Source organism: Haemaphysalis longicornis, unplaced genomic scaffold (genome assembly GCF_048455015.1).
Source record: "Haemaphysalis longicornis isolate Haplotype H1 unplaced genomic scaffold, Haemaphysalis longicornis Haplotype H1 scaffold_12, whole genome shotgun sequence".
In the NCBI taxonomy this organism is placed as follows: Eukaryota; Metazoa; Arthropoda; class Arachnida; order Ixodida; family Ixodidae; genus Haemaphysalis; species Haemaphysalis longicornis.
In genome coordinates this window covers 118183927-118208870 of record NW_027526225.1, presented here as the reverse complement: position 1 = coordinate 118208870, position 24944 = coordinate 118183927, and the positions used below count along the sequence as shown (strand labels likewise).

Genomic DNA, 24944 nt, shown 5'->3' with positions numbered 1-24944 from the left:
CTTGTACGAACCCACCACGAGCTGACCAAAGAAAAAATGGAACTGAAAACGTGCAGCGCTAGAAAGTATAGCCGCTCTCTAAGCAGAAAGCTGAGCGGCGCCCTTTGGTTTAGTTTGCCGAAGGCGTCGCCAAGAATGGCGCACCGGCATCCCGCGCATGCGCAGATTGCTACTGGAAAAACGTCCATTAGCGAACTAAGGGCACTTCATCACTATAACAGCATAAATATAACATCATTGGCAAAAAGGAACAAAATAACTTCAGAATAATAGAATGAACCAACGTCCTTGGCTACTCATAGCTATATTTGGCTGTAAAAAACTCATACTCTAGACAAGCGCCATTAGAATAATAAGCGGCATTATAGACAATTCCCTGAATTTCTGCGGCTTTTTCATTTTTTTTTTCTTTGCTAACACCACCGGACCAAGCTCAAGCTTAGCAGCTTCACTGTTAAGAGTCCCTCTAGCACTTCCAAGATTAATGAAAATAAAATGTCCCAACAGATGGCCCGCAAGCCGTGCGAACGCGGGAAAACTGAATCGAATTGAGCATAGTTACTCACATTGCATTCATTGGGGAGCACAAAAAGGAGAGATAGGCAGAGTGAGACATCTAAACCATGGCGCCCGCAGGAAGGATAAAAAAGAGATTCTAAAAGAAATAATTAAATCAAAGGCAGTGTCTGTTTCTCCCGGCAGGCGGCAAAATGTCTGAAAATTTCTCCCGGCAGTCACCCTCTGTTGGCTCTCGAAGATCACGTTCACGAGAAACTGCTGGTTAAAAATATCTGACGAAGTACCCGCGTGCAGAAGAAATGTTTGGCTCTCTCGCTGCAATGCTTATTTTACTTCGGCCTTTATTATTCGTTACAAAGCACGTGACAACACAACCACGGAGTGTTTCGCAAAAGCACGAGACTGATGCCGGCAAAGCGCGTCTTGCTGTTGGTTATTGCATCGACACTTTAGATAAACTTGAAGCCCAGATCACGCAGAAAGCTTTAGAAAGCACAGAAAGATTTCGATACTGAGAAGGACGCAAAAATCATCGCGGCGGCGAGAAACGGCATGCAGAAGCCTGCCGGCAGGCACTGAAAATATGCAGGCAACTCGACGAAGGAACAGCGCGGTAGCATATTTTGTTTAGACAGCAATGTGTCCATGTGTGCATTGATTAATGGGTTGAAATTATCAGGTGATCATTTTTTAAGATAATAATGCCGAATGCGTTGGCTCGTCTACGAGCTGCTGCTGTACGTTTCTTGTGAGATAATAAGCGAACGTGCCTAACGATGTCCGAAACCCACAGCCCGAGGATTACGGCGTACGGCCTGCGAATTTTCCGTCGGCATCTTTGGGACCTTTGCTCAAACGGCGAGATTTCAAAAACGAGCGGACCACATCACAGCCAAACCCCCCTCCAGTACATGCAATGGGAACAGGCCCACTCGTCGCAACCAACTCGTACTAGGAAAACTGGTCCTATAGTTCATATCACAAGCTATAGCTGCAGCACTGTGGAGGCTACATTGTTGTCCCCCTCAGGGCGCCTAACTCACCGCGAAGGAAGCGACAAAAGGCGCCAGGGCCGTGCGGTGCCACTTGCCGAGAGAGGAGAAGGGAGTGTCCTTTCAGGACCCCCTTCACGGCGGATTAGGCGCCCTCAGTGGGCGCACTATTGATAACAATGTAGCCTCCACAGTGCTGAAGCTAGCTTGTGGTATGAACTGGTCAAAGCGGGCATCTGGTTCTAGGTGATCCCGTAGTAGGGAAACTGGTAGCACCGACCTTCTCGTTCGCGGAAATTTCGGCTCCCAGCTCCATTTTGGGGGGATGTCGAGGAGAAGGGCACGGGGGGAGGGGAGGGGGTGAGTCAATGGCTTCATGGTTCCAGCTTGACCTATTTGTAGTTCGTGGGTTGGCCTCTCTGTTCGTTTGTTTGCAGGTGGTGGTTGAAACTGGCTTTTTGGTTTTAACATAAGTTTTGCTTTCCCCTTTATTTTTCTTCTCCCCCTAAAACAATTGTCCCACTTTTTCTTTTTTTTTTTTTTTTTGGGGGGGGGAAGTCAAAAGTCGCCTTTTTTGTCCTATCTTCAATTTCTGTGCGTTTGTTGTTGAACCACTAGAAGGGCGCGCGCACGACCAAAGCATGGTGGAATCTGCGGGATCGGTGTACATGTACATCAATGTAACAAGAATAGGGAAAGGAAAGTTACCCAGTTGAGCTCTGTTGGAAAAGACTGACAATCATGTTTGGTGAGAAGAAATAGAAAACAAAAAATATATTAAAAACCAAAAATACAGAACCAAATCGCGAAGGTCTACGCAATACAGCTCCGTCACCTGATTACCTAGAAGTAAGAGTGTAAAATTAAAAAAAAAAGAAAAAAGCAAACGAAATCTATTATACCTAGTGCCCTCATGCGATTGATTACCTGAACGAAGCACACAAAAAACCAACAAACTGCGCTGTCTGGTCTGGCATGTTCCTCGAAGGCCATCAGGGAAACGTTACGTAAACAAGGGTGTAAGAATGTTTACACTCCAGTAGAGAATTAAATGAATTCCTGTATTCTTTTCATTTGAACATGACTGACAAAAAACGTAAATTGCGACGAGATGGGCAATTTTTCAATTGCCTAGGTTACGAGTTTCCCTAGTGCGAGATGGCCTATGACGACTTGCCCTATTTTACGAGTTAACCTAGTGCAATAGGATGTGATAGATGTAGTTACATGGTCAATTTGCACCAGCCCTAGCGCCTAATTCAAACATTTCCGCAACTGTTCAATTACGCTAATATACAAAATTTTAAAGGTGGTGGATATTCGGCCGGCAGTCTCTCCTTATTGGCTTGCTGCCTCTCTCACGTCATTAGTGCCGGCATGCTGCTTGAGAACGCGCTTTGCCGGCAGGCGGTTTTCTTTCGCAAGCTGCCGTTGAGCGAAGAGTGCCGACCTTTTGCGCTATGCGCTATTATTTGCCGGCAGCTTCTCTTAGTAGGGCACATTCTAGCTCCACTGAAAACGCGCTGTCAGGTTGAAATCTCGCCGGCAGTTTGACTTAGCCACGGCGCAACGATCCTCCTTCAAGTGAAGGCTACCGGTTTTTGCGCCAGAACAGCTATGAGCCGGCAGCTTGATTTAACTAAAGGTCATATTCTAGGTCCACTTTAAACGCGCGGTGGTGGTGCAAATAAGCGAAATAACCCACCCGGTGGTGCTCTCACGGCAGTTGTGTTTCGCGAACGAAGAGTGCCGGCATTTTGTGTCAGAATAATGTTTTGCTGTGAGAGCACGACCGGGTGGGTTATTTCGCTTATTTGCGCTGACACAGCCCGTTTAAAGGGGACCTAGAATATGATCTTTAGTTAAACCAAGCTGCCGGAAAATAGGTGTCCTAACGCAAAAGGCCGGCACCCTTCCCTTGACGGAGGATCGATGCGTCGTGGCTAAGTCGAACTGCGGCGAGATTACAACCGGACAGCCCGTTTCCAATGGAGCTAGAATATGCCCTAACTAAGAAAAGCTGCCGGCAAATAATAGCTCATATATATATAATAGCTCATAACGCAAATAATAATAGTAAATAATAGCTCATAGCGCAAAAGGTCGGCACTCTTCGCTCGACGGCAGTTTGCGAAAGAAAACCGCCTGCCGGCAAAGCACGTTCTCAAGCAGCATGCCGGCACTAATCACGTGACCGCCGCAAGCCAATGAGGAAACACTGCCGGCCAACTTGCGCTCGCGCGTGTATGACGGCCAAATATCCACTTCCAATTTTAAAACAGTACGCCCGAGGAGGCACATGGCTCTAGCTATCGTCGGGTGTAACGAGCGATTGGGTGAAGCTGTAATGACGCTCACGTTATCCCTCGGTTCTCGCTTGCTGTGCAGAAATCTTCAGTACAATTCCAAGACATCAACTTCCTACTAGTAACCGGCGCTCTACTAGCAATGCGAAGCTTGTCACGTGAAACTGCAGCTTGCCACGTGACTTCCAAGAACCAATAGGAGGGAATGCCGAGAGATGTTCTTTTTCGAAATTTTGAGGGCTGCCAGGATAATGGACAGTTCCTAAACCAAAAGCATTATTTCTTCTCATCTATACACTTAACGCGCCGAAGCAACACGTGGGCCTATCTTTTGCTCATATAAAGCTATCTAACGTTGAAACCTTACTATAAATTAAGATATAAGTATAAACAACAAACAACATTCGCTCGCGACATTGTTCACCGAAATGTCCGATCACGGACCGGAGCCTGCCGCAATTACCGGAGAGAGACGACTGGGAAATGCTACTGGCAGATAACGTGGCAATAGAACCTTCAAGCATAGAGAACACGTACGAACGGTTAAACCAAACGACAATGGATGAAGGAGGAAAAAGCAGCATCGGTACCGACCATAGGCGTAAAACACTGAAATTTGAACGTGGAGGGGCAGACGTAGGGTGGTAAACAACGGCAGTCGAGCATCCGAAATGAAGCGAGAAACAGATAACTCTAATAACGCCGAAAGAGAATTGGAGGTCCGACCCACGAAAGTGTGGGTTAATGACCAGCTGTGTTTAGTTGTACACAGAAAGAAATAGACAAAGTAAGGAACAAGAACCGTGGGAGGGGTAAACGAAAACCACGAAGCAGGGGGGACACGTAAACTAAACTTGCTATAGTAGAGCAGCAACGGCTTCTAGAGCGCTAAGAGAGGAAAAAAAGCTTCAGAGATTCAATACTCCATACAGGCAAAGAGATCTCGGGAAGAAGAGGTGCAGTTACGGCGGAGCCAGTACTGATAGCAGAATATAGACGCGCAAGAACGAGCACAAGCGAAAATTAAAAGTGTGAAAGAACAATGGGTGTCAGGTATACATAAGAAAAACAGAAGCGCTTCAAAAAAATCACGGAAAAATTCTTGGGAACAACGACTAACAAGTGCCGACTCGGTTACAGCACGATGACGGCAACGTCTCGCGCCGAAGGCACACTTGGGATCATGTGTTGGTTGGAAACAATGGCAGTCAGGATATAAACAACAACGGCAACCACACTGTCAAGACATAAATATAAATAACAAAATGCGTGTATTATTTGGCGGCGATGATTGGTCGCCGAAATGTGCGGATCCAGAGGGGCGCCTTCATTCATTGCCCCCGGAAACCGACCGCGCGTTTTCACTTCGTTGTCCGGGGACCGTTTTGCACGCACTTGTGGATGCTGTAACATCTTAGTCCTACTTCATCCCGAAGGAACCATATCAAGCGCGTTTTTTGCGGCAGTTGTGCTATCTCTACACGCGGTACCCACGAAGCCTATACTTCGCTGTCAAGGAAACATTGTGAGCGGGTTTTCGGCTGACCATTTCCTAGGGTAGTAGTGGGGGATAGCCCCTTCTCCTGGACTAGTTTCAAACTGGGTCAACTGGGTGTATAAATGCAATTCGCAACCACGAAACACTTCGACAACATTAGATTCTTTGTAGGGTTTAACGCGCCCACACAACGCAGGCGATGAGGCGCACCGTAGTGGAGGGCTCCGGATTAATTTTTACCACCTGGGGATCTTTCACGTATGCCGAAATCTCGTGCACACGAGCGTTTTTTGCTTTTCGCCTCCATCAGAAAAGCGGCCGCCGCGGCAGGAAATCAAACCCGCGACCTCTTGCTCAGCAGCGCAACGCCTTAGCCACTGAGCCACCGCGGCGGGACATGGCCCGTTGAGGAGACATAGGTTCGCTTTCTAGTTGCTTAGTAAGGTGCCAAGTTTCAGCTCCGTATGTCATCACCGGCGGTATGAACTGGTTGTAGATTTTTCTGTTTGAGTGACAGAGGTAGCTTACTTCGCATTATTTGGGAGTGCTTGCCGAGTGCTCCCCAAACCATATCTGTTACGTGCAGGAATTCTCTCTCGTGGTTGGGGTCAGCACTAATTATCTGACCGGGGTAGCTATATTCTGTTTCTTCTTCTAGCGTTTGGTTCCCTAACCCGAATACGGAAAGCCAAATCACGGCACTGGGGCAGAAACAACCACGTCAATCTGATGTGTAGCTCATTTCGGATTTTTAACGTACCCATTGGATTAAACCAAGTCCCGAAGCAAAATGCAAATGAAGGTAGTCTCCCCACACACTCACTCGTCATGTCCGTGCAGCTCGTTGAGTGCTTTAGTGAATCCGCTGGTCGCGTCACGAAGGTTCTTCCGTTAGGGAGAAAGCCGGCCCGGGCAGTCCTGCCGAACTGTATTCGCTGATCGTCCGCACACTTTGAACAATCACAACTCTATGAGAGAACTAACCAAAATATCTCTCCGAGGCAAAAAAAAAAAAAAAAAAATACTGGGCCAAACTTCGCGCAAATATACACTCGCCAGGCACAAGGAACGGACTAGCAGACACCGTGCCTTGAATCCCCGCTCAGAACACCACGGGATGGATGGCTACACAGTCGAATTGGGGAGAGATTGCCGACAGGCAAGGCGACAACGTTTCGACTGGAGCAGTCAACGACGACCTGAGGTATTTGTACCCTCTGGTAGGTGACGACGTGCGCAGCCCTGCTGTAGGCGGACTTTTCCCCCTTGCTGATTCGACGTCCTGGGACACCCAATCAGATAAGACGCTTGCACATATGGCTCACAGCTCTCCCCACGCTCCCCCCCGACCAACACTAACTGGAACTACTCTCGAGGGTAGAGGGTCGGGGCAAGTTAGTACAACACCCTCGTTTCCGGCGCCTTTGGGACACACAGCGTCTGTGACATCGACAGCGTCGTATAAGTTGGCCAGGCCACTGCTACAGCCATATCGCTTCCCCGGTTTGACTCGGCGGTGCGTCACGTAATCTATCTTGATAAGAGTTTCGGTAACCCAGTGACTCCAGCCACCTCTGAGGAACAGCATAAAATAGGTCAACGCCCTTAAGCTTCAGTGGGCTCGGTGGCGTCGCCAGGCCCACGATGCTAAATTTCGTGGTCTTCCATGCACAGGTTATCATTTCACGAACTGTTCGAGAATAGGCTGTGCATTTCTTGTGATGTTGCCGATCCCCGGCTGTTTGCGGTCATGTTGTATGGATTGGTCTTGAAAAGTTCACTTATTGCTAATTCTGAGCGGCGACGTAGATGCAGTGGCGTCGCTAAGGGGGGGGGCCGGCCCCGGGTACCAGCCCCTCAGTAAAGGAGGGGGGGGGGTGCCACTTGTGGCCCTACAATGTGTAATGCCGACGTCGAAAACTGGAAGACGACTGTAACGAGACCACAGCTTTGGCCTGTTCAATTTACGTCCCCATCAGTCTTAGTGCATACGTACTCTCACCTGTTTTCCTCTCCCAACTGTCCCCTGTGTGACGCGCCGGACACGCTTTATCACTCGCTCTGCGAATGTCTGCGCGACCCCTTCCCCTCTCTACTCTCCCCCACCCTCTGGGAACAGTCTCTCTCTCTCTCTCTCTCTCTCTCTCTCTCTCTCTCTCTCTCTCTCTCTCTCTCTCTCTCTCTCTCTCTCTCCAAATTTGTTTCTTGGTACAATGGAATAAAACTTGTAGAATTTTGGCATCCAGGAGTGTCGCGGTACTCGAGGATGGGCGCGACCTGAGGAGTTAATTGGCTGCAGGGTGAGCGAAGACGAACAAGGAACGATTCCTGGAGAGGGGGTGCCGTCGGTATGATTGCGACGCTCGGAGGGTTGTAGCGGGTGAGCGAGCGTGTTTTCTAATGGGACCACCTTGGGCTGACAAAGCCTCTTCAACACGTCCAGGACCACTGTTGGGGCGGCGGACGAGAGCAGTACGGGGGGGACGTGTGAAGGGGGGAGGCATCAAAGCCAACGAGACTTTGGTCATGCGTCCTCGGCGGTTTTCCACGTGGATTCTTTTCCGCAAATGAGGTGTTCCGGGTCATGGTGAATTTTTAGCATTTTCTGGAGTGTACTCGGTGATGCGTCGGAGACCGTGTACCCCGGCCCGGTTGTCATATAATTTCAGAAGGAAGCTAAGGTGAAAATGACTTGAAAAAAATGTGGGAATATTGAATCTTGAGGAAGCAGGGACTGAGAATTAAAACAAAATGAAAGTAAGTGTGAAACATGCAATTAAGGCTGGTGCGGAGGAGCTAACTGTACAAATTAAGCGTGTGTTTGAAGGAGGGGCGCAAGTGGAAGGGGGGGGGGGGGGGAAGCTAAGGTGTCCAACAATGGGCGAGACAAATGGGTTGTCATGATTTCCCTAGGTTGCACCAGATGCCTTTGCACTAACCAACCAATTCGCGATCCAAGCAATCGCGGAGACCACATGGCGATTGTACGAAGATGGCTATATATGGAAGGGGCGTGTCCCATGCGGCCCCGCGTAATTAAACTAAAAGAACAACGGACTAGTAGCTTGTCGAAAAAAAATTTTTCAAAAAATAGAACAGTTATGTAGGCATTTATTTTATTTACCTAATTGTTAATCAGGTAAATCTACGTTTTTTTTATTTCATTCTCCTGTAAAGTTAAAGCAATATAAATGAGTATTTGCGTTGCGCACATAAATAAAGCGGATAGCCTTTTGTTCATCATCTTTCTATTTTATCATGGTTTTTGTGTGGGCGTCCCAAAGAGTTCTAAGTTATCAAACGCCGTTTTATCGAAAAAATGCCCGTTTTATCGTACGCCGTTTTATCGAATGCCGTTTCGTCGAATCACCTACGTCCGTTTTATCGAAAGTGTGGTTTGGCGGCTTTCACTGTAATTTTCGGGGTTTATTTTGTTTAACTACCTAACCTGCAGTTAGCTTCATTCTACATTGCCTCTGCCGTGCATTACATACACAAACCTGCCTATATATGTTGACGCGTCTGGGTCTAGGTATTTTCGGTACATGGCGGTTGGTACAGGGCGTTTCGGTACGGTATTTTCGGTACACGGACGTTTCGGGACGCGGGCGTTTCGGTACACAGGCGTTTCGGGACACGGGCGTTTCGGTACAGCACATTTCGGTACAGGACATTTCGGTACAGGGCGGTTCGGTACTGATCAGTTCGGTACAAAAATGAATTTGGGCGAGCGTTCGAGGCAGCAAAATTACCGTGCATTGTTAACATGGGAGTTGCAAGCACGCAAATCGAACCTGTTTATTACAACTGTTGTTGCTCGTATTTCTGCTTTATTCTATAGGGCAGTAAAAATTTATGCGGCCTTGTAAAAACACGCCTATCTATTTGCATAACCGTAACCAGAAAATGTACGGCTCATTCATTACTTCGTTTCTTTAGCGATCTACCGTGATCAGCATTTTATAAAACAGATCAGCGACAGTAACTTTTTTTTTTTTTTTCACTTTCCAGAAACTACTATAACAGCTGCGTAATTAAGTGTAACCGCAAGGGCAAAGTAACCTGTGTCTTCCTAACGTAATGAAGAAGATCTTGCAATATTCTGGCATTCCGTATTTGTGGGCGTTGCTTTGTCCTGATAACGCAATGCACATACCACGTCATTATCAATTCATTACCGAAGGCACCCGTTGTACCTTGTCGCACGCTTCTGTCCCGGCCTCGTCGTCGTTAGCAGTTACTATGCTGGGTTTACTGTGTTTGTGAATTGGTAGTTGAAAAGACTCCTGTATAATATTCAAAGCTATTTTGTTGCCAGGACTGCTCTCTTGTGGTTTTCAGCGTTCTGCCGGAAATATACGCATCATAATTTTATGGGGTTTATTCCTATCAGAGATAAATCGCACCTGCAGCTCCCACCATCAGTACTTCTAAAAGACGATAGTCTTTCTTGGGCTCATTAAACGCGGAAAGTTTGGTCTCTCTCTATGTCTGTTTGTCTGCCTGTCTGCATGTCCCCCGGTTCAGCCGCCCGGCCAAAGTTAATGCAGACGAGAGCCATTTCTAAACATCTAAGTTTGGTGGCAATGTCAATACTTGTCATCATTCTTGAGCCAAATCAAAACATTGCGCATATTGAAGCAAAACATCAATACGTAACAGATATTTACATTGTTCCTTTCAAAAGAATTCCAAATGAGTAGTCCTTGAGAAGATGAATATTTGTATGTATGCTGCAGAAAACATTTCAGCGTTCTCTGAACGTTATTACACAGCATTTCCAACTTTTGATTCACAAACACTGTAAACCCGCCGCAGTCCCTGCTAACTACGAAGAAGTCGGGACGGAAGCGTGCTGCAGAGAGAGAGAGAGAGAGAGAGAGAGAGAGAGAGAGAGAGAGAGAGAGAGAGAGAGAGAGAGAGAGAGAGAGAGAGTAATTTATTGAATGGAAGGAAAACACAGAGAGGTCGGCCTGATCGTATAGTCTCTGACCTGCTACTCTTTGTGGGGGTGGGGGAAGGGGGAAAAAGCATACATGGAGAGGGTGACAGGTATGACGATTATAATAGGTGCCTTCCGTAATGCATTCCTAAAAACGCCTTATTAAGCACTTGCGTTATAAAAAAAAGTCATTAGCCTCGTTTAAATGAACCCGACGAGGGCGCGTTGAGTCGAAATGAACAGGTTTTGTGGACTCGACACCCCCATGTATAAGCGAACGAGTTGGGTCAGAGAGCCGTCGCGGCGAGTCCAGTCGACTCGGGGGCAGGGGGCGGGTTGGCTCTCTTCTCGTAGGGCTGAGTCGGCGGGCCGCGGGGAGCGAAATACCGTATTTGCGCGGTTCTAACGCGCCCCTGGTCGTAACGTGCGAGTAAGTTCGCGCAGGAAAATTAGAAAAAGATGGCATGTTGGATGTAATGGCCCGCTGGATGTATTGGCGCGTTGGATGTAATGGCACGTTGGATGCAGTGGCCAAAATTGGATGTTTCTGCTCGTTGGATGTAACGGCACGAAATTGGATGGTTTTGCTCGTTGGATGTAATGGCACGATGGATGTGTTGGCCCCAAGCGCGGCAGGGGCCACGCAACATGCAGAAAAAAATCAAGCGGCGATGGACGCCGAAGAGAGCCCCGCAAGCGGAAAGGAAGCGGAGGCCGCCGAGACCGCGAGCACGGCAACGAAACAGATCCCGCGAGGAGGAGGGCTGACGGCCATTTTGGCCGCAATTACCCAAATTAACGAAAGGCTATGCAAAATAGACGCCCGACTGGAAGCTGTCGAGAATCAGCTTCACACGCTCTCGGTAAAGCACGAGCGCCTAGCGCTAAGTGTAGCCACAACGTCGGTGAGGAACCGCTTCGTGACCCTGAAAAAGGAGCGGGCCGAGAGAATCAAAGACGCGATCGCGGAAAGGTGCGGTCGACTCGTGACGACCGAAGAGGATGATGCAGAAGCCAAGGAAGAAGCAGAAGACCGGAAGGGGGGGGGAGGGGGGGGGGGAGGGGGGGGGGGGTACACCACCGTTATATACCAACAGAACTGCCGCGGGATTCGCAACAAAGAAGCGGAACTACTGTTACACATTGATGGGCAAGAAAACAAGCCCGATGTAATTGCTCTACAGGGGACAAACGGGAAACCAAAACTCCCGGGATACGTCACTTGCACGGACCCCACGGAGAACAGAACGGCGGTGCTCGTCCGCAGCAAGCTACGTGAGCAGTTCAGCGCGGAGGTTATCTATGTTATATATACCTTGGAGACTTGGAGATTGGGTTGAATCGTTAACATATTAGCCTGCTGAGTTTGGTGGTGTTGCTGAAGCTCGACAAATTCATTTTTCTGCTCGTGTAAGAGCTTCCAGGTTGACGAGACGCTTGCTTCGAGGGCAGTGATTCTCTTATCATGCTGCTCGTCATGCGTGGCATTCTCAGCTGCAGATAGGGAGGTCTCACCGACTGCCCTGCGTTGTTTTGCGGGGAGTGGGGTGTTCGGTTCTTCTAGAGTGCGGTTTTCGATTTGCGATATTAAGCTTTGTTTTCCTGGCGCAAAGCGAAATTATCCTGTCTGAGCAACTCAATCTCCTATCTGATGCTAGAGAGGGAGACAGAGCCGCCCACTTGTTCGTCGCCGCTCGGCTGTCTGTCTTGAGATGGCTGTATGGGCTGTTTCTTGGGCCACTGGGGTCCTCCAGGACGTGATTTCTTTTGGCTGGAAGGGGGTTGGTGACCGGTGGCAGGGCGTTTCCTTCCTCTGGGTTCTTTGGGTTGTTCTTGCTTGGAGGGTTGGGCGTCCTGTTTATCTTTCTCTGGGTTGCAAGCTTGAGCGTAGGTTTGGGGGCGTCTGCGGGGTTGGAAGCGGCGGGGACAGTCCGTGGCACCGGTTATGTGTGGGCCTTCACAAACGATGCATTTGGGGAGGCGCGGGTGGTTGTCGTCGGGGTTAGGGGTTCCACACTTAGGGCACCTTGAGGGTGGCTTTGCGTTGGGGCATACGTCCTGGCGGTGCCCCGGCTGCCAGCACGCGGTGCACGCCTCCGTTTTCCGTCGGAAGGGCTTGCAGCGGTACATCGCGGCTCGGTAACGAATCCAGAAGGGGGCCCGGGTGCCATTAAACAGGACCTGAGCGTTATTGGAGGTCCCGAGCCGTTTCGCAGCGAGAATCTGTAGATTGTAGTCGCTCGGCTTTGGAAAACCTCTTCGGGTGCGTCGTCTTCGGGGATGTTGAAAATCACTCCAGTTGCCGTGTTGGCGGGAGCGGACACATGTGCAACGACTTCGTACTGCTGCCCTTTGAATGTGAGGGATTAGACGACGGAGTATTTTTGTGCGCGTTATTCCGAGGGGGTACCTATCAGCAGGTAGTTGGCCACGTGTTGGACCCGTATTTGGTCTACCAGATTCTGCGGGAGGCTGGCTTTTCGAAAAATGGCATCCGCAGAAAGGCTTGAGCCACTGACCTGAGATCCAGTCCCCCTCTCGGTCGGAGTACGATCTTGATGTCCGTCTCGGGAAGTGGCGATGCCGGTGGGTTGCTGGTTGTTCGAGTTGGGTGCTTACAAGGAACCGTTCCTGGCGTCGAGGTAGGTTCGTTGTCTGCGGCGAGCATTCGTCCAGCCGCCTTGGTTGAGCTCGGCGGGATCGATGTTTTCTCCGACTACGACTTCCATAACCGCGGTGGTTGTGGGGAGCTAGGCCTAGCGGCTAAGCCTAGCTCCGACGTGACGAACGAACGAGGTGGGTTAACGAACGAACGAAGGAAGTGGGTCAGTTGGAAGTTGGCGCCTGTATGTGGTGTATGTTTCTACTTCGTCTTCGTCTGCTCAGCGCCCCTTTTATTATTTCCAATGAGGTGGGTTACCACCAGAAAAGGGTAGGAATGTCCAAAAAACGTTTTCATATCGTTCCTTACACCTTCCGGCGTCCGCTGGCACTGGTCTTTGTGGTCCAAGACGAGGATTTCGGCTCAACACTCGAAAAATTGCGGAGCTCATGCGGGGCACGTGTGGTCAATTCGAGCGACTAGAGCGCCCCCATTCATGTCTTGAAGTGAACCAGCGAATGGTAGGCCCTTTGTCGTTAGCAGCATGCACATGGTATAAAACAACTAACGAAGCAGTGCAGGGAGATATGGGCTGGGCGTCGTTTGAAGGTCGAGAAGCGCAGAGTAACATATGTTTTGAGAGGAGGTTGAGAGCAATGGATCAATGTGTAGGTGAACAGCTACAGTTTTTAGGCACAGTGCGGTCCACTGTTCAAGGGAAACGGCGAGCACGTTGCTGCTGCGCTCCGCGAAGCGCCGCCGCATAGAAATGGCGAGAATCGGAGACAGCCGGCATATGCGCACTGACCGCATGAGGCGGGAGTAGCAGCTCTGTCGTCTACTACCATCTACTACGGCGCTCCGCTGCACCGCTCAACTTGCGATAGCTGGGGAATTCCGCACTCGAAGGATCTGTGGGGCACGGCGAAGCGCCGTAGCAGACGACAGAGCGGCTTCTCCTGCCTGGAGTGGTCAGTGCGCATGTGCCGGCTGTCTCCGATTCTCGCCACTTCTCGGTGTCAGCGTTTCCCTTTAACAGTGGACCGCACTGTACCTATACATGAAAAGCGTGGATGCGCAGGGGTTAAGAAAAACTAGAAGGCTAACGATGAAATACGGAAATAACAGTGGAGGATCAAAGACAGCCAAGGTAACCAAAGAAGAAGCAAGGCAGATATAAACGAATAAATGGAGAGAAAAAATGGAAGCTAAAACGTCGTTAGAGATGCACAGGGAGGAGAAATTGGACATAAGAAAGGAAAATTTCTACGATAATTCCCAGAGAAGTGCTTCGGTTGTTGAGGCTAGAGCAGGTTGCTTGAGAACTAAGAGCTTTGTGGGGAAGTATACCGAAAAAAAAATAATGGGGTATGCGTGGTCTGTGGAAAAGAAACAAACTATGCGGCACATAGCTTTAGAATGCGAGTGCATCCATCCAAATCTTCAAGAGAGAAATATTCGGCTTCCAGAAGCCCTAGGATTTAAGGGAAGAACAGAGGGAGTTAAGTTCAAGGCTGTCGAGGCAACTAGAAGAAGATTAGAATGTTTGTGGACGAAAAGTGGAGCTACAGAAAAAAGTGCCTGCCCTCAGAGCATCTATACACGCTTCTCAGAGCAGCGCAAGTATTAAACGAATAGTATAAAGCATGGTTTCTCAAAGTGGGTTCCGCCGAACCGAGGGGTTCCGCAGGCCCCTTCTCCGGGCTCCGCGAGCCACTGATAACTTTTCCCTGGTCCCACACTCGCCAAGTCGCGTAGATGGCTAGCCCGAGTGTCAATAAGCACACCTCAATGCACAAGAGAAATGTGTGGGCTGCGCAATAAACCCCGCAAGCAGCTTGTAGCCATCCACGCTCGGAAACAGGCCACGCGGTTAAACGATTGAACTGCATCTCGGCCTTATATTACCCCATGCGCATTTCTCCTGTTTGAAGACAGGGTGCCACTAGTGTACGTGCTCGCATAAAGTCGACAGGAAAAAAATCTAGCATGAACCGAATGAAAAATGCTTGCATGATAGCGGGAGAAGGGGGGAGGGGGGTGTTCCTTGGCAGTTAATGGAGCTTAGAAGGGTTCCTTGAGACCAACATGTTTGAGAACCCCTAGTGTAAAGCATAGATATAGTCGTTTTCTTTTTTTGGTAAGATTACACGTCATCACCCCGTTTCAAAGGGTATACCACTAGCAATCAATCAAACAATAAATCAAGAAAAGTACAAGAAGAAGACTAAAAGGAAAACTTGAACACTGTAAAATAGGCTTCAATTTATGTTACAGCCCCGAAGGACAGGAAGTGAAACAACATATCCCGGGACTGATATATGCAGATGCCATAGTACTACCTAAGTATCGAAGCACAGCAGAAGACAAGGGACAGAAACACAGAAGAGGACACGCAGAGCTCTAACGTCAACGTGAATGTTGGAAATTAGAAAGTTGGAAGTTAATGCTCTGCGTGTCGTCTTCTGTGTTTCTGTTCCTCGTCTTGTGCTGTGCTTCGATACTTCACTATGCACGACTCGCCCAAACCAATACTCTGCTGAACATAGTACTACCGCGGCTAGGTCAGCTGGTATACCCCCCAGCTAAGCGATGATTGCGTCACTGGTGGCAATTTGTCCCGTGGTGCTTGGTAGGCCAAACTGTCGAACCAAAAAACAAGAAAATCACTGATGCTACTGTGGCAACGCTTTCGTATATATAGATGTGCGAGGAGGAAACGCCATGCCGCTTATCGTTTGCCGCTAGCGGGTACCAACACCGCTTGCATTTTTCTTTTCAGATTGGGTTGCTGCTGCTCATCTTTTCGACAGCTTTCAGTCGCTGATTTACTTGGACTCTCAGCACGTGCGCAAAGCATTTGTTTGGAAATCTTTCTTACTTCAATACACGCGAGCCAGCACGCCCGGAAGCGTGTCAATTTTGTTTGGGCAAAAGAAAGTAGTGGGTGGGAAACGTGGTTTATTCACTGATTTTGTTAACAACGTATCGCGAACGAAGAAATTCAATACACGCCGCAATAACATAAAGCCGTGCATCTAAGTACACAAACATAAAAGTCGTTTACACAAACATAAAATACACCTTCGTACAATACATCGGTTACAGAAAATTGCTGCAGAGGCCACCACGTTCATTCGCTGTGGACAATACAATTCTACAGAAATGACGTTTCATAATAACACATGTTCGTGAATAATAAAATGATTATGAAGTGCAGATGACCAGCACATTTCGCACACCATTAACAAGCACTTTTCTTCTTATTCTTGTAAACTTGCTAGCTCAAAAAATTCCCCGCATTTACCCGAGGGGAAGAATGTGAAAGTGCGAATGCAGGAGTTGAATTTGCGCGGTTCGGTAATGTTCGCGAAAGAGAGATCACACACACACACACAACTACAAAGAAAGAAAGATGCATTTATTCACAGACACCTATTTGTGTTGTCGTTGTACTTGATTGCTAGAGCGTATCTCAGCTTTGAAATTTCGTGTCAGTACTCCTTTAAGCGGGTGCATTAGCCCTTCTCACGCCCGATTCCTGGCCAATCCCCCACGTGGGTATGTGTCATGTCAGCGGCCAGGCAGCGCGCGCCCATCTCCCCCCGTTGCCAAGGAAGACGAGGAGATTCCTGGCCAATCCCCCACGTGGGTATGTGCCATGTCAGCGGCCAGGCAGCGCGCGCCCATCTCCCCCCGTTGCCAAGGAAGACGAGGAGCGCGCGCACCCGCAGCTGTTGCTATACGGACGGCGGCGGACGCTTCAGGCTCGCTTAAGAAGTGCATTCGCACTTCAAAAGAAACATTCTATAGCTAGAAAAGTGGAAGAAATACTACCATGGATCCAAATGAAAAGCACGTAAAAGCGATGAGAGTGGAAAGAAGGTACAAAAATCGTGTCCTAGTACTACAGGTTGAAAAGCGGGGCGCAGCTCGGCCGTCGCGCAGGTAACTCGAACTTCTCGCAACACGGAATGCAAGCGGTCAGCTGCTACGTAAATGATTTGGGGGGCATTGTTGTAATAAACATTCAAAGGTGGTAATGTCACTATAAGAACGCCCTAAATCCAAACAAGTTTATCAAAGAAGCATTTAAGCACATTGGGCAAACATACTTTGCAAGCTTTTCTCCCGTAAAAAAAAGAAAAAAAGAAGAGCAACCGCAAACGAAGCGAAATTTCCGTCTGAGCGTCCGCTGGCATCAATCGGCTCAAGACAAACTGTCGACAAGTAGCTTCACATGCTTACAACATTACTGAAAAACGCGTTGTACCGAACAAAAATAAATTCCCTGTAAAGCAACAGCGGAATATTTTTTTTGTTCACCCAGCAGTTTTTTTTATAAGGATAGCGCTTGCTTCTTCATAACTTAGACTGAATAAAAAGTGTGCTTACCTGCCGCAGGTCCGCTGGGAAGAGGAAAAATTTCGCTGTGCTATTCCTCCCCGAGTTGTCAGCGCAGCACGCCTTGTGTATTTTTCTCAGTTTCTATGACATCTTGAGCCCGTTCACACTCACAGACACCAAAATTTTCACCTTCAAGGCACACTACAAAACTTCTACCCGTGCACACAGTGAAAGCGGCAGGAGCAGACGAACAGGATGGCAGCAAAAGAGATAAGAGCGAAAGCTCCGCCCGTCAGCGCAACGAATGAAGCTACTAAATAAATATATAAGGTGTAAAAAAAAGGAAATTGCCAAGAACACATTTTATTTCTACACATAATATCGCTTTACTTTATTGCTGCGTATTTTGGGAGGATAAAGCCACATATGCTAAAGTTGCTGAATTTTCGCTTGGCTACCACCATCATGGTGACACTTTATTTCCAATACCGAAACTAGCTGAAGTGTCCGGCCCTCGGTACTAGTAGCAGATAGCCAACAGTGTCTGCAGCAACTCACAGATATGTACGGCGAAGAAGCCACTGAACTGGGATAAGAGTTTAGCACAGCAAAGTCGGAAGTTCTGCTCTTTAATGACGACGCCCGCCCGTAACGAATCGGTATTCGTTCAACAAGCAACAATACCCTGGGTAACGAAATACAAACCCAGTAAAACAACTGAGGCAGTGCAGGGAGACATGGGATGGGCCTCCTTTGAAGTGACAGAAGCGCAGAGCAAAATATGTTTTGAAGAACGACTTAAAAATATTGATGACCAGAGATGGGCGGCCAGAGTGTTACGGTATCTTTACACGAAAAGTGCGGACACACAGTTGATAAAAAGAACCAGAAGTCTTGTATGACAAATTATATGGAACCTGGAAGCGCAGGGGAAACGACCAGGGCAATAAAATACGAAGTGAAAGCATCGGAGACAACGAACTGGGAAAAAAAGAACTGTGGTTGATTCCTCTGTCATAGGGGTCCGTAAAACACGAAAGTGAAATGCGCAGCGAAATCTGCAGCTGAGCATGATTTGCGGGTCGGCGGCTGTCTTGTGGGTGTGCTTGGCGAGCGACGTCCTGCTGGCGTCGCTTCGGCAAATGTGTACTGGCGTCATTTCCGTGACGGATATGACGTCAGTGAAACCTTGGTGTATGCCGACATTAAACACTTTCGTGTTAAAATATAAAACCCGAAAACGAACAACCCTTTAGTGCTAAAGGTTGCTTCCCCGCAAGAAGACTCTGAGTGCAGGGGTGCACCTTGGTGAATAAACACGGGCTTTGCGCGAAAAACAGACCACACACAGGACGGACGGTACGAGCGCAAACTCTCAACTAAACTTTATTGAACAGATCACACAAATATAAGTGCACTATTATCTTGTCACACATGCGCATTCCTACAAGTAATACAATCTTTACAGGCAGCTCTAACACAACGCTACAGACACATGTCAAGATACATAATCTCTGGTTTATGAAGAAACACCGATGTGTCACTCACGCATCCTTCTCCCTTCTTTCTTATAGGGTAAGCCTCTAAAACTTCCCGTGCCTTCGTGTCGCTGGACCTGCGCAGAACCTGAACTTCTTTTAACAGTGGTTCACACTCCCCATTTGTGCAGGCCAGGCAGTGAGCGGGCAAGTGGGCATTCGTTTTGTTTTTTACGTAGAGGTCATGCTCTCGCATACGGTCATTAATACACCGTCCGGTCTGCCCTACGTAGACTTTGCCACACTTCAATGGTATTTGGTATACCACACCCACTTTGCAGTCCACGTAGGGGTTGGCGTGCTTCTTGCCGCGCCCTTCACGCTTCTTGTTTCCTTCTGCGATGCGTGAGCACATGCCTGCAAGTTTCACAGGGGCCGAAAATACCATTTTAATCCCGTACTTGTCGGCGACCTTTTTAAGGTTATGGGATGTTCTATGGACATATGGTACGACTTGAGGCTTAGTGGCTCTCTGCTGCTCCTCTGTCATATTCGCTCTTTCACTGACCTTCAGCTTCTTCAGTAAGGTCTCCGCTACAGCGGTCATAACCGGCTCCGGGAAACCCGCGGCCTTTAGGCGAGATAGCTGTGCATCGAAACTTTCATGCATAGAATGAGGGCAGGATTTCATGAGTGATGATCGGGTGCACTGAGTGGCTATCGCTCTTTTTACGGTCTTCGAGTGGGCTGAATCGTAAGGAAGCAGTTCTTTTTTCCACCTTGGGTGGTAGCTCCAACATAAATGATTATCTAAAAAAGTGATCGTGATGTCTAAAAACTGTATTTGGTTAGTTGATGAAAGTTCATGGGTGAATGTTAAACCTTCCATATGCGCCTCAAAGGCCTTTAAAACATCAGGAATGGCTTCGTCATTAGTAAAACCAGGTCGCTTTCTTAAAAGAACAAGAAAGTCATCCACGTATCTAAAAACTTTGGCAACAACATCGGTGTCAAGTACGTCATGCAGGGCACGGTCAACATCGGATAAAAATATGTTGCACAAAACGGGTGCGACACACGAGCCTATGCAGATGCCCTGTTTCTGCAGGTAAGTTTCATCCTCGTAGCTAATAAAGGCAGCGGGTGCACCCTTTAAAGGTAAAGGTAGGGGTGCATCCTTTACAGGCCGCTTGCTTCGTTATATTGACGTCACTTCCGTGGCGGATATAATGTCAGTAAAATCTTGGTGTATCCGGGAATAAAACACTTTCGTTTTAAAAAGAATGGACGCAAAGAAGTCCTTAGATATCCATAGAATCGGGAAGCGGGAGATCACGAATGAAAAGTTCTTTGATAATACGAAAAGGGAGTGCATTGGTTTTTGGAAACCCGGGCGGGCTGCTTGCGGACAAAAGCGCTTATCCGCGAGCCGGTACAGCTAGGAAGAAGTGTGCGCAGGTTGCGGCAGGGATCCAGAAACCATGCGACATATTGCAACGGAGTGCAAAGGTATCCGTCCAGTCCTCGGTGAGGGAGACATCCAGCTTCTGGAAGCCCTTGGCTTGAATGTTAACGGAAAAACGAATTGGAAAGCAGAAAAGGTTAGTAAAACAAGGTTAGAATGGTGGGAAGAAGCCAGGAAGACATCCCTACTAAGCAGTCAGACTAGCACAAAAAAATTACGCCCATCTTCCCGCGAGGGGACCCCGATAATTGGCGTTTCCGTTGGGTTGATTCTCTAAATCGCGTGAAACGTTCAGCGTCACGTGCCCGTCGCTTCGCAGGCATGCCTTCGCAGTCGCGTATCCGAAAGCGGGACGAAGCTCCGATTTTCTCGGGCCGACAACGTAGATAAACCGGAGTTCATATTGTTAGAAGCACTATCTGAAAACGTGAGAGAGTTCCTTGTGATTATGTATTGTGTGGGGGCCCAGCCAGCCTTTCCAGACCGCAGCAAAATAGGCGCTCTTGAGTAATGTTGACCTGTGACCGCTTGGTTATGCTTGGTGTACGCCGATGGTACCTGCATACAGTTTCAGCGTACGTGAGACGACATCGCACAGCCGACTGGCCCCGTTCGTACAAGCTACGTTCCACACAATAGAGGAATTCGAAGACCTCTTCTGGGAGGCCACTCGCGGGGCTGGGAAGAATAAGCTGGTGATAGTGGGGTACTTTAACGCCCCACATACCCACTGGGCATACAATTTCGACTCAAAGAAAGGAAACAAGCTCATCGCAGCAACGGAATATTTCGGGTTCAAATTCATTATTAACCCTATGTACCCCACGCGCTATGGCCAAAGGGGGCAACGCGACACTTGCCCCGACCTAGCCCTCACATGGGAATCTGACCGGAGCATCTTCTGGCAAAACACATTGGAAACAATAAGCAGCGACCACTGCATCATACGGGTTACAGTACAAGCATCTTCGCTCAGTAAACCCCTGGGGCAGGCGCGACTCACCGACTGGACAGAATTCCGACAAAAGGGAGCCAACGAACAAAACAACGAACCCATTCAAAACCTAGAAGAATGGACTAAAGGAATAAAACAGCTTCACGAGTCCTGCACCAAGCACGTCACCAGGACGAAAGCAACACCGGACGTCGACATATACTTGGAAAAAATCTGGGCACAGCGCAGCAAATTAGTCAAGCGGTGGAAGAAGCAAAGGCACAACAAGAGATTAAAAGCACGCATAAAGAAACTCACCAAACGCGCCCAGAATCATGCCCGTGATCTGTCTAGGCAAAATTGGAATTCATTCTGTGAGCGCTTACGGGGCACCCTCAGTACATCAAAGACCTGGAAACTCATACGTGGAATGATGGACCCCATGTCCGCGAAACGCGCTACGACGCACCACCTAACAAGAGCCGCGCGAAGTTACCCCGGCACGGACATTGACCTATTGCAAGCCCTACAACACAGATACGGGGCCCTGGGAAGAACAACAGAACAACCAAAGACGACGTATGGAGGTGTAAAAAATGACACGCTAGACCGGGACATCACGCAGGAGGAGATCTCTCATGCGCTGGCAAGTATGACCAGGAACAGCGCGCCCGGCCGAGACAACATCACGTATAAAATGCTTCGAAACCTAAGTGACGGTCATATCCGAGCCCTCGCTCAATATATAAACGAAGAACTATGGCAGCAGGGCAAGGTACCATCAGAGTGGAAACACTCCGACATCACCATCATCCCCAAGCCAGGCAAACCCCCCACAATCGAAAATTTACGCCCTATCTCCTTACCTCGTGCCTGGGTAAGGTGTACGAACGAGTTGTGGCCAACTGGCTCACCAATTACATGGAGGACAACGATATTTTCTTGAACAGCATGATCGGCTTCAGACGACATCTCTCAACGCAAGATGCCTTCCTTTTACTCAAGAAAGAAGTACTGGACAAAAAAGTCCCTGGGGAAAACCTGGTACTAGCCCTCGACTTAAAGGGGCCCTGAAAGGCATTTTGAGCACACTAAATGAACTAGCGCAATCGTTAGATAGGGTCGTCAACATCATCTGTGCCAAGTATTACTCTTTTACGCGCAGCGGAAAGCTCACACTTTTGTTGCAAAGTTTGTCGCTTTTTTCTCACCCTTCCCTTCGTGTTTTTGGACGCCGCCATCTTCACATGTCTACATCATCGATTCCCATATGTTCGTCATGAGCTAGACATCCTGCTATTGGGCGGCTTTTTCACGCACTTCCGGCAAAGAGATGAGTCGTCTGCTCAGCATCGGCTCGCCCGCTGATCTGCCAGCGGAGTGCCGGAGTGTTGGACATTTTACGACAAACGAAACAAGTGTAAACAAACGCTTAACCGTTTGTATTGAATGCAACACGGCCATAGCACGACATGGATTTTATGTTACATGAGTACGTACCATAAAGAAAGCCCCGTGACACTTATTTGGTGCAACCGCAGAGAACGCCCTGAGCCGAATGCCAGGGTTTGACGCGTACATTTTATTCAACTTCAAAACAATCCAGAGATGCGTTTCGAACGAACGCAACGTCACAACATGCGTTGAAAGTCTGAACCGCGATTGACAGACGATGGGTTGCCTCCTCCTGCCCGTCGTAAATTCGGCACTCACCTCACACCCGGTTTGCGTGGACGAACAGCAAGTCACAACTCTGGCGCGCAAGCGAGAAGGCTTTTAGCCAGGCCCACTACACATACCCCATGCGAGGTTGAGTCGTACGTCATTCGAGAAAGATAATCCAGACCATGGGAAGCACTATCCACCCGCAGAAGTACAATGTCGCATTTCATCGCGAAACGAACGCGTCCACAACACACAGGAGGCGATGCACACACACACACAGCTTCGGTCACTGCATTGGCTTAGCTGCAAGCTTCGTTCGGACAATCAGCGATGCTACGACGATACAGAGCTGCGTGAGGACGACGTGCTAACCACTTCACGTATTTAAAAACACAGGGGCAAAGAACTAGGTTAATCGGAAGCAAAAAATATGTCCTCCATTATAGTGCCTGAAATATACTGGCTAGTGTGCCGAGGGCGGGCTCCAGGCGGGCGCCGGGAGCGATGTACGCGGCCGGCTGCAGCTTGGGGCGCTGCCGTGCGGGAGTGTGCGCGGTCGTTCGGCCCGAGCAGATCGCGCGGTTACCTCCGAGCTGCGGCGCAGACGGCAGCGGCAGAACTTTCCATTCCCGCTTGCGACGAAAGCCATACGAAAGCGAGCGAATGCGACGGAAATTCTGTCGCGCGACGAAAATTTGTCCCGACCATCGACCATTCGACAAAAACGATCGTCGCGCGACAAAGCGACGGAATTCCTGCCGCTTGCACTCGCTTTCGTCGCAAGTGCGAACGGGCCTTTATGCGCAATCACATAAAACAAGCTCTTGCTTATCGCCTGAGCATACGGTTTATATCTGACTACGTTACACTGTGCTTGCCAGTGTATTTAAACGATGTCACTAGGTTTGAAACGTACGCGCTCGGCGTGCAGCTTTGTAAACGCAAGCGGCCTCACATACGCACGCTATTTTGCTGCTAATAGAGTTTTAGTACAGCGTTTGTGGCCTTTGCATACGCTAAACGCTAAATTTTTGCATCCCGCTACGTAAACACTGCGAGGGGAGTTTTAGTAGAGCGGTAGAGCGTCTAATGGTCTAATCAGTTTTGCGTAGCGACACACTAATGCATACGGCGCCATCTGTCAAATGTTTTCCGAAATGTCTCGCCGGCTCATCTGCTATCGGAGTGCCGGAGTGTTTGGACATTTTACGACTATCCAAACAAGTGCAAACATACGCTTTCCCGTCAGTGTTGAATGCAACACATGGGTGCAGCTTGTCAGAACACGGGTTCTCGCTGATCGAGTGCGGCGTTGGTTTGCTCTGCGCCTTCCCGTTCATCGCCGCTGATAAAGCGATCCAATCCGGCGCGTTTTGTGCACGGGTTCTGTGTCGGTTTAAAATGTCCTTTTTCACATGCCGCCGGTAGTAGGTATTACAACCGCCGCAAAATAACACCCGGCACCAGCGGGGTCACATCTGAGACCGCGCTTTTTGGATAAACAGTGCGCGGTGCACCAAAGGGAACGAGCGCGCGATTCTCCCCGCGCGGCTGCAAATTCGCCGCCGATACCAACGGCAGCTACGTACACCGCGAAAGGGCAAGGCCAGGCCGCACACATGCGGCCAGGTCCTTCGTTCACTTTTCCAGCCTTTAGAGGAGTGTCCATGGGGTCAACAAAGATGAAAAAGCCGAAAGGGCTGGCCCGTAGCAGACGGCAGTCTGTGGGAGCGCAATAGCGGAAGTTCGTCACCGCTGAGGAGCGGAGCATCATGGGAGGGGAGGCCAACAGCGAAGAAACAGTTGAAAGGAGGAGGAAATACGGCGCGACGATAATGCGCGGTTTTTGATTTACGATTTCTCAGCTAATACTCATCGCTTTAACAAAATTCTTGCAGGAGGAGATTGCTAATACATTGCTTTATTTGGTTACATGTACATCCATGCATCGGCGGAAGGCATTTCAGGACCCCTTTAAAGGGGGCTTTTGATAATGTCACCCACCGAGCCATACTAGACTCTCTGACCAAATTAGGCTGTGGCGAAAGAATCTACAATTACGTCGCGGCCTTCCTTGAAAACAGGACAGCGACGATCAGCCTGGGGGAACTACGAACAGTTCCGTTCCAGCAGGGAAACATCGGTACCCCACAGGGATCTATCATATCCCCCCTCTTATTCAACGTCACCATGATT

The 24944-nt window shown here is 48.9% G+C and overlaps 1 protein-coding gene across 1 annotated transcript in view; it reads right to left on the bottom strand.

Annotated features, from left to right (window-relative positions):
• Window positions 1–21420, bottom strand: part of LOC144161817 (terminal uridylyltransferase 7-like) — a 48568-nt gene extending 27148 nt beyond the window's left edge. Inside the window, exons 1-3 of the mRNA XM_077692414.1 lie at window positions 21402–21420; window positions 19015–19101; window positions 11938–12160 (exon numbers count right to left, since the gene is read on the bottom strand). Coding sequence (XP_077548540.1) covers window positions 11938–12160; window positions 19015–19101; window positions 21402–21420 — 329 coding nt within the window. The remainder of the gene's footprint in view (window positions 1–11937; window positions 12161–19014; window positions 19102–21401) is intronic.
• Window positions 21421–24944: the final 3524 nt, after the last annotated feature.